This window comes from Embiotoca jacksoni, unplaced genomic scaffold (genome assembly GCF_022577435.1).
Source record: "Embiotoca jacksoni isolate LCO1_2020_lvr unplaced genomic scaffold, fEmbJac1.0.p SCAF_14, whole genome shotgun sequence".
Classification (NCBI taxonomy): Eukaryota; Metazoa; Chordata; class Actinopteri; family Embiotocidae; genus Embiotoca; species Embiotoca jacksoni.
This window is the reverse complement of record NW_027185274.1, coordinates 13,727,123-13,737,039: the sequence shown is the minus strand read 5'-3', so window position 1 is coordinate 13,737,039 and position 9,917 is coordinate 13,727,123. Positions and strand designations below refer to the sequence as shown.

Genomic DNA, 9,917 nt, shown 5'->3' with positions numbered 1-9,917 from the left:
CCCAGGTGCAACGTCGAGCTCTTATCGCGCTCTCTCGGCCGGCCGAGCCAAGCTGGTGGAGGAATTATTCCCACCCTTTCGGAACGCGTGCTTTTTCTGCCAAGTGATGTTTTCTTTCACAACCAATATTCGCAGCAGGCCGTCATGGAAACGGCGCTCGGCTCGCGAGCCGTCAGCCGCAACTCGCGACATATGGCTTTTGTGTAGCTTTACTTTAAACAAAACATCCGCCTCGTTTGCACGCGTCACTCCCCCGGCTCCAGCGCAAAAGCGAGGCGGACCGGATCGGCTGCGTGTCGATGGAGACGCTGTCAAAAATACGCGCAGCAGTTGATGCTAGGCGGGAGAAGGTAGCTTCGCTTGATTTTTTTTTTGGATTTTTTTTTTTTTTTTTTTTTGACCTAGTTTAAACTCGAAAGGAAGAACAAAACTGGTCTCCGCATTTTATGCCGACGTTAACTGGGACTGCACGGAAAGCTGCTGCCCAGCGGGTTGCTACAAACTCGGAGCGGCTCATGGTGCAGAACTGAAACTACGCTGACGTTTCACTTATTGTGTTGTGGTTGTCTTAAACAGGACAGACACATCATGTTGTAACTTTTAAGTTCAGTTAAAGCAGGAATTTGGGGGGTTTTATGTCGTATTTATTTTTTTTACTATCTGAATTGAATTTGTTGGCAATTTGCAGACGTACTGTAGATACGTACAATATTTGCAAGAATTTGTGGGTACTAACTTAACACTTGAGTCCTGTTTCTGTGCAGAAGCCCCGTCCACCACCACCGCCCAGTGGAGAAGACAGCGTCTCCCTGCCATCTTACAGAGACTACCCTGCTCACCGTCCCATCAGCAACACACTTCTGCTTCGCACACCCCAAACATGCACACATCACTCTTACCGCCCATCGTCACCCTGCAAAGCCTTCCCAGAGACCAGCAGTGCATGTACGTTTAATTTGTGCATCTCTGTGTGTGTGTGTGGGGGGGGGGGGGTTCCCATTGCAAAGTTTCCATTCAGGTATCGTGGTGTTTTAGAGCTCCATGGTTACATGTGCAACATGATATGCCGCACTACTTGAATGTCTCAGCTGCACCAGCATCTATTCATTCTTCCACATCATCCCGGCAAGGATCCTGCTCACTTCCTCTTTCATTAAAACCTTGAGAAATATCTTATCACACTATGCTATTTCCCAGATATGTTTGAAGTCTATCCCCACATGCTTCACATTCTTCTCGTGTCTAATCTCTTGCACGCAATCCATTTGTGTGTGTGAACGTGCAGCGATCTTATCTGCCCTGAGGAACCTCCAGGAGAAGCTCTGGAGGTTGGAGCTGGCGAAAGGACAAGCAGAGCTCAGTCTGTGCTCTGTGGTGGGGGAAGATGCAGCACACACTCTTCCCCGGAGAGAGAAAGTTACAAAGGAACTCGTAAATGATCAGACGGACCGGGAAAGAGGGATGAGTGGCCGGTCTGACAGCAACCAAGGTGAGTATGTCATTCAAATATAACGTGACTTTTCTTTTACTTTTTCCACTGTTGTGTCTGATGGTTTCTTGCAGCTTATTTTCCTCGTCTGCGCTTCATGGTGTACCTTCACTCCGTCTGCAGTGTTAATCACCCACCTCGCTGCTGCCGAGTCTCGCTGTGTGAACCTGGAGCGGCAGCTGGATCAAATGAGGCGGATGTTGTGCAAAGCCAGGATGGAGAAGATCAGCCTCAGACAGCAGGTTAATCCAGGGCCACAGGATGTGGCTTCTTCATTAAAAAGCACACACACACACAAAAAAAAAAATCTGTGATGTGTAAGTGAGTAGATTTGGGAAACTGTAATAATTGGTTCTCCATACTTCCAGGCCTCTGTGAAGAAAGCCCAATCGGCCTATCAACAGTCTAACACAGTGTCTAGGCATGCCCAGTTGGAGAAGCTGGAGCGGCTTGAGCAGGAGTATCTCAGACTGACACGCACACAGAGCAATGCAGAGGTACCTACACATATACAGTGAGATGTCAGTAAGAAAAACTGTCAAAGAAACTCGTACTGAATTTCACCACTGAGCTGCCCGGTCCTGTGCACGTCTCACTGTCATAAGGAAGACCATATTGTCAAAGAACAGAAAAATATCTATAGCAACGATAGTGGCACAAAAATACATTTCCATGCGGGCTGGAGGTCCCCCATTTCTCAAGCTCACCCTCTGCCTGTTTTTCTGCAAATAAAACATGAATAACAACCTCAGTGAAGACAACACAGAGCTGCAGTATTACTCTTGCAGTTAATTATGTCGACCCATTAAGATAAGTTCACCAAATGCATAAAAATGATCACTTTATTTTAACTTCTTTCTTACTTTTTCCTGTTCAGGAAAATAACCAAACTGTAATTTATTATCTCAGAAATATTTCTAGCGTACAACTTCAGTTACTCGAATATTGGTTCAAAACTAGCCCACGTTTTAATCTCCGGTCTGCAGCGACTAGTACAAAAATCGGATTTAGAATTTTTCCTCTCATTATTAATACAGTAATGATGACCGTGCGCGTCTGAATATTTTAGGTGAAGATTTGTGAGCTGGAGATGAAACTAGAGGAAGAGGAGCACCAGAGAAAGCTCGTCCAGGACAAGGCCAGATGGGTAACGAGAATTTTATTGTATTCCTGCTGTATCCAGTTTTCTCACTTGCACTCACTATTGCTTATGTTTCTTATATCTGAGAGGAAGCCTCTTTTACATTTTACACACACATGGACACATCTTTTATGCGACTGTCAGCTGCAGACGGGTATGGAGGCCAACAAGATCCTGCTGCGCTCGGTGTCACCTTGTCTGCCCATGAGACGGTCCAAAGGGAAGTCCAATTCAAAGGTAAAGACCTGCACAAGCAGTGCCTCAAGGTTTTACTTCTTCTGTTCAAGCTCACTGAGAATATTTCCTCTTACTTAAGAAGTAGATGTTTGAACAAATGTGGTGAGACAGCTGCAGTTGAGTGCTTCTCTACAGTGTCAGTAATGATGATTCGAATAAGTGCTTTAATCAGGACAACCGAATGAATATTAAAATAGTATGAAATAAATCCAGATTCTGTTTTCTCTGCTATTATTTCTCAGGAAGTATCCAACTCTTTTTAGATAAGACCTGCTGTCTTTTCTCCGCTTGGTGTCATCATGAAATGAATATTTTGTGGGTGTTGGTCTATAAAAAAAAAAAAACAGTTCAATATTTTAAGCACCGAATGATGAAATCAATACATTTCATAATTATCTGATGATAAAATTGATCTCTAGTTGCAGGCCTACTTAATAGTCCCATGTATCTAACTATTGTGGATGTTGATTTTCTCTCCAGAAATCGTCACCAAAGCAGCAGTCACACACGGAGCCACACTATAGACTGAGCCTCAGAGATGTACCTTTCGTCACTGGAACGGTACCGTGGCCATACACGCATTTGTGGTTTCAGCAAAGGAATACAATGGTGTTTAGTCTTCCCTCACACTGGCTCTCTGCCTCTCTCTTCGACTCGCTTCCCTTCTCCTGCCTGCCTTCAGTCCGCCAGCTCAAGCCACTCAGTCCGAGCCAACGTCCAGTCAGTTTTGTCTCTGCTGAAGCAACACCAGCCCCACCTCTGCAACAGCCGCGTCCTCTCTCACAACGCAAACAGGTCCGGGGCAGGTCACCACTGGCATTCAGGCAGTTCCTCTTCTTCCTCTTCTTCTTCTTCTTCTTCTTCTTCTGCTGGTGGGGAGGAATTATCAGAGCTGCTGCAAGCCCTGCAGGAGGAGCTGCGACTCATGACCTTGTGAGTAGAGTTAAATTTGGGCCTGATTAGGAGTCACATACTTACAGAGATTGTTAATAGTGGTTAGTTTTATTCTGCGTGTGCGTTGCAGGGAGCAGGATGAGTTGATGCGGCAGGTGGAGGACAGTGTGTCTGCATGGGAAAGAAAAGCGCTTCAAAGGGAGCAGGAGAGGCTGCTGCTGAAAATAGAGAGGAAAGGAGAGCAGATCAGTAAGATCTACAAACACAAATCACAGGTAGGTTTTCACACAAAAAAACAATTCAATTGGCAGCTTATTGTGAAATTTATGCTGTCTTTTTTTTTTCCTTTTTCCTCGCATCTCCTGTCTTTTCCTTGTCTTTGTCTCTCCTCCAGATAAGGAAGTTGAGAAAGGAAGCTAAGTCCAGGCAGAGCGGTGGGAATGGGGCGAGAGTGTCCACCGCAGGTAGGAGTCGTTCTGCGGAAGCAGCCAAAGTCAGACCAGGAGAGACAAGGAAGAGGAATCTGAGGCTGCTGAGGGACATGAAGGCTCTGCAGACCTCGTTGTGGACCTGAGACTCACCAGGACATGAACACAGCACATTAGGTTACTCTTGTTGGTGCTACCTACCTCTGGCCATTATTTCACCATCAAAAAAGCTACTGACTGAAAAACACGACATGAACATGAGAGACCAGCCTGTGACAAACATCTCATTCACGGCCATATGACGCCATGATGCTTTTCTTTACTGGAATATTAAAAAAAAACGACTTTTAACCAGCTTTTTTTTTTTTTTTTTTTTTTTTACACAGGTGAAAACAAAGTGAATTCACCATTAAAGGGACTGAGTTTTTATTGATGGAGCATGTTGACTCAAAACATCAGTCTCGATTCAGTTAGTGGTTGTTGTTTTGTTTTTTTACCAACAGGGGGCGCAATAGTCCTCTTAATAGTATTAAAATTTCCACAAGTTGTAGAAAAGCAAGACAATTTTGTTTGCAGCAAAGTTGTCTAGCCCCAGAATATGAATTAGTATTAAAACATACCTGGATTGTAATGATATTTTATTCTCAAATTTCATAAACAGCAGCAGTTATTTGGAGTGTAAAAAAACTGCAGAGATTAAATAATGTACTCAGTTCCCAGTTTATTTGGTACGCCTAAACAAAGCTAATAGCAGTAATACAACAACCCTGCAATAAATCCCAGCTTCACCGAAGTTTATAATGTTCAGTTGTGATGGAATTGTTTTTGAGAGGTGCTGATTCATCTTCGGGTCTCCTTAGAGAATGCAGTTTCGGTTGCTGTTTGAATGCGTTATCATTCGATCCACCCAACTTTTGAACTGGAACTTCAAATAGGTCTGTAATGATGACTCAACAGGTGGGATCATAAAGCTACAAGATGGACCTAATAAATAACCAGCTGAGTGGATTCCCATAAGTTTATCAGCCTGATGATGACTATAACCTAAAAAGATTTTCTTACTGGTTAACTGAATCCCTGTGTGCAATGATTATAGTAATTGTACAAATTATTTCTACGCATTCATGTAAGTTGTTCATTTTGACAATCATGGGTATCTTAGATTTGAGTGAAAAAGCTTTTCTTTGAGAAATAAGGTGTTTCTGTTTGCACATTTTGTGGGTCTTGACTTTGTTTTATATATGAAGATTTTCCACTGCTCCTTACTTTAGCCCATATCCTGCTGTGTCTGAGCTGCTCCTGTTTGGCTCTCCTCTTTGACAGACTTATCCACCTTTGATGCTGGCGTCATGACGTCAGCAGATATCAGACTGTAATGTAATCGCAACGGCTTTCAAATAAATTGTCAACAACTGTTTAATTAATTCTCTGATGTAAAATGTAGTATAACATTACAAAAATGCTCTATACTTTAAAACAAACAATTTCTTGCTTTGCGTTCTGTTGCTTTTTTAAAAAATCTTATGTCATAGACAGCTGGATCAAGTATTATAAATGTGAAGGAATTTTTTACGGATAAATGTGACCCCAGAACACAGTCCTTTTTTTAGATTTATTTGTAGGATTATCTTGTATTTTCAAAATATAGGAAGCAAAATTAATTAAACGATGCATTTAATTTTCTTTAAAATCTTGAACACAGCAAGAATGTACGTTTTAATATTTGAAAAATGGAGAAACTAATGATTGGTCAAGATGAAATTAGCAAGCCCCTTTACTGTATGCCATTCTTAAATAATATGTAACTTCTTAAGTCCTCCTGCACATCTTATCAAAGCCTTTTAAGAATCTGAGCGTCTCCTTCCTGAGAAAGACTTTGGGTCTAATTGTAGATTTCAGCACCAGGCTGGACTGGACAGCTCCCTACAGATGAAGAGTCCAGCCTGTCTCACCTGTTGTGTCCTGCAAGTAGGCCGTATTCATACAGCTGCAGACTATTGAAATTTTTGCCATGGGCAACAACATGCCTTCATACGTATTGGTAGGTACCATGAAACCTATGTCATTTGCCCGAATGAGGCCTTTACTTCTACCGTTCTATCCATATTTTGAAGAATAAATGCTTTGTTATCCAGAAGGGAGGAGAGATTTGGGGAGGGGAAGAGTAGGATGACCACTTACTTTCTATTAAGGAGCATACAGTAGGAGCCAGTGAACAGCAGCGTATAGGTCTGTGTGATCCGGAGGCCAGACCTGGTCTCAATTTCTTATAATTCTACATCCAATCATTTGTTCTGTGTCCTTTAGATGAGCTAACACAAATAATAATTGACAATTGTTTGATCTTTAAGGTCTATGGCAAAAGGGCCATCTGTTTTTGTTTTTTTTTATCCCTCACTCAGACCTCCACGCTATCAAGCCCCACGTCTCAGAAAACGACAGAAGCCTGCACACTGATTAACAGTCAGAGGACGGAGGTCCAGACCAGTTAACAGATACTGATGAATTTTGGCCAAAACAAGTCAAATACACAAAGAAAAATGAGGAAGGATTACGCAGTGACAGCCGTGTCAAACAGAGGAACAACACTAGTGCTTCTGTAGAAACCAGCAATCAAAACAAACACACCCAAACCAAGTTCTGTGGTCCTCAGACTATGAATGATTTATCAACAAGGGTGGAGTGTAGTTAACACAAACCGTTGCTGCTGAACACCAGTCGCTAACAAAACACCTTTTTTTTGTGGATATAATTTTCTGTATTACATCAGTTAGCAAGATTCTCTGCAGTGTCAATGTTTCTCGTAAGTAAATGTGCAATACATTCAATGTAGCACATCTAATATTATTTTCAAGTTCAAGTCTGTAGCTCATGTACCTGATATACTAAATAATACGTGCATTTACTCTATTGGTGATTATTACAGTAGGTACAATTCTTTTTAATGTAATATAGTGAATAATTATTGTGATTGTTTGCCTATTGCATTTAAAGCAGAAACAAAAATCTGCAGTATATTCAACTTGTTAGCATTCAGGTGTAAAAAAATAAAAAATATTTTCCAGTATTAGTTTTTAAAATGTGGAAGAGTAACAACCAAACATTTTAGCTGATGCCTTTCTCAGTGTGCTGCCTCCTGGCACATTTGACTAGTGAGTCAATCACTGAAATTGTTTTCACAGCACAAAATGTAGTTTTAATATGTACAGTTAATGTGATATTACTGTTTTGCATTTTTAAACTAGCTCACAATAGGAATAAAACATATGACTGAAATAGTGTAACACTAAATTGGCCTCTTAAAAATGGTCAAAATCATCCATAACAGTGCAAACTGTATACCACAGATTTACAATGACTGTTGAAGATACCTTACTTAAAATTTTATAAAAATACTTCAAATAAATATTCCAAACACTTGTTTATTTAAAGAAACCTTTCATACATGAAAGCAGAGCCTATTGTGAGATTTGAACTAAAAAAAAAAAAAAAATACACTCTTTAGGAACACTGTGAGGAAATCAGAAATGTAGCTTTTAGATAATGAAGTTTGCTGTTAAATAATAAACCAGATGTTGCTCACGAGGCCTGATTCAGCGACCACAAGTGTCCGTAAAAGGGCTGTCACCTGCAGGTGTGTGTATCACTCAGAAACGACACCTGAGGTCGCGAGAGGAGTCCAGACATCCGATCCTCGCCGCAGAGGGCCCCGTGTCTCATCACTGTTGACCGAGCATGGATTGCCATGGCCAGATAAAAACAACACCTGTAACCAGAGTCTTCTGTTTGTGTGGACAGGTGTGATAAAAATCGGTCTGCTGGCGTACTCATTAAGAGCCCAGTCTACATTGACCTGGATGAAGAGGCTAACCTGTCTCTGGCCACAGTGGCTCAGGCCGTGTCTGCATTTTGTCCAACATCTAAAGTCTTTAAAAGTTGTTCTGTCAAGAATCAGTCTCAGTTATGGAGGCCAGATCAGTTATTTTAGGCTCCTCCCTGTGTTTGGTCAGAACTGGCCGGCTGGTGTAGATGTCATCCACAGGTAGAAGGAAGGTGACCGTTTTTACCTTAGCCCTGAAAGGACAAAGACATAACTATTAATAATTATTATTATTTGCCTATAAAGCTGGTAATAAGGAGAAGGTGAATAAGACAAGGGCAAACGAGAGATAACAAACCATGAAGTACATTAAAACAACCTTTAAAGCCTCTCCTGTGTCAAGTTTAGGTCACAGTATTCAAAGATGCTACTTTAAGAGCTACATTTTTGGAATTGAAAATGCTTCTTGGTACCTGTTTTTATGGACATATTCCTGCAGGGAGTGTCGATTGGTAGCTTTTCCCACTTCTCCTTTGGCTGAGTTAACGAAGACACTATTCCCATGCTGGATTTCTTCTTGTAGCCTCTCCCATCCAGAATTACTGAGCCGACCCCTGTCCATCCTTCCCTCTCGCATGGTCACCCCAGACAGGTTAGAGCTTATAGAGTACCTTCGGACAGTCATGACAGCGTTCTCTGTGAAATAACATGAACATGATGAACTGGAGTTGATTTGTTTTGATATGTCAGAGATAGGAGAAGAAAACACTGAGGAGATTTTCAGATTGTAAATGTCATACCCAAGGTTTTAAATATGTACCAGAACATTTGTTCTATTAAATTGTCCTATTGCACTTTCTAATATTTGTTGTCTTTTTTGTGAATAATGAATGCATTCCTATTAAAAAGCCCCAATAATTAAAGGGGCCTTCAAACCAATTTTACACATGTTTAGTTATCATGAGCGGTACCAGTTGAGGGTGTCATCAGGTTATCTTGGATTAATACAGGCATATCAACATATCATTTATCAGGTGCTGGTGACTTCCTTTTTTAGTACACATGGTAAATTCAATTACTATGGATCTTAAAAACAACCACCTGTGCTCTGACAGGCACTCAGCTTTTCCTCCTACCCTTGTATTGTCCCTCCAGGACTGGCGCAGACGCATTTCGTCTCAGGTTCACGTAGGGGTTCTCCTCTGTTCCCGCCTGCTGCTTTGCTGCTGAGGACACCGGGCCAGCTTCTCCTGGCATGACCCCAAATGACCGCTGACCATAGCCTCCTCTCAGCTCGCGGTTCTCCGTCTCCAACGTCTTGATTTCATCGCGCATCTCCATGATGACCTGCGCCAGGCTGCGGGTGCTCTCCATGGTGCTTCTGCTGCGCTGCCAGTACCACGGCTTCCCAAACACGGGCGGGGAGTCGTGCAGAAGAAGATCCCCGTGCTGCTGCGGTTTTAACATGCTGCTCCCCAAGGGCTTTTGTGGTCTTCCTGCCGAGTGCCTGTGTGTGTGTTGTGTGTTCTCTGTCTCTCAATCTCAGTCCAGATCTTGTTGTGGGGAGATTATGTCGCCTTTCACCACTTATACAGCTGAAAGGTCTCCGGTGATCAGCCAGCAGCACACGAAGGATGTTTTATTAATCAGCTCCGGCGTCCAGTTTCAGGAAAACTAAGCAGGGGTCGGAAATGAAATGCGCATTGTACATGAGCTTGAATGGCGGGAGACCTGCTAAACCCGCAGGATTTTTTTACATCTTTTTGTTGCTGCAGCATGTGTAGCAACTTCATGTTTTATCTCAAAAAAAGATGAGGAAGATCTGATTTACTGCACTCAACTTCTGTAGTAGCTACCCATGTCTCTGCTGGGATTACAAGATCCTCCTAAAATATTAATTCAATCTGT

The 9,917-nt window shown here is 42.2% G+C and overlaps 2 protein-coding genes across 3 annotated transcripts; one reads left to right on the top strand and one right to left on the bottom strand.

The window, feature by feature from the left end:
* The first annotated feature begins 22 nt into the window (after positions 1-22).
* Positions 23-5,640, top strand: cep57 (centrosomal protein 57). 2 transcript variants are annotated; one of them, XM_069148099.1, is made up of 11 exons: positions 23-350; positions 765-945; positions 1,286-1,489; positions 1,613-1,731; positions 1,858-1,986; positions 2,559-2,636; positions 2,775-2,867; positions 3,348-3,428; positions 3,550-3,800; positions 3,892-4,036; positions 4,156-5,640. In XM_069148099.1, the coding sequence occupies exons 1-11, from the start codon at positions 300-302 to the stop codon at positions 4,333-4,335; spliced, it is 1,512 nt and encodes a 503-aa protein (XP_069004200.1). In that variant the 5' UTR covers positions 23-299; the 3' UTR covers positions 4,336-5,640. The 2 variants fall into 2 exon arrangements, with proteins under 2 accessions (XP_069004200.1, XP_069004199.1); XM_069148098.1 differs by lacking the exon at positions 23-350 and adding an exon at positions 358-518.
* A 1,955-nt stretch (positions 5,641-7,595) lies between these two features.
* LOC138196927 (putative coiled-coil domain-containing protein 195) lies at positions 7,596-9,644 on the bottom strand. Its single transcript, XM_069147316.1, has 3 exons — positions 9,146-9,644; positions 8,483-8,705; positions 7,596-8,263 (listed from the first exon to the last, which is right to left on the bottom strand). Exons 1-3 carry the CDS (start codon positions 9,474-9,476, stop codon positions 8,134-8,136), a joined length of 684 nt encoding a protein of 227 aa, XP_069003417.1. The 5' UTR covers positions 9,477-9,644; the 3' UTR covers positions 7,596-8,133.
* Positions 9,645-9,917: the final 273 nt, after the last annotated feature.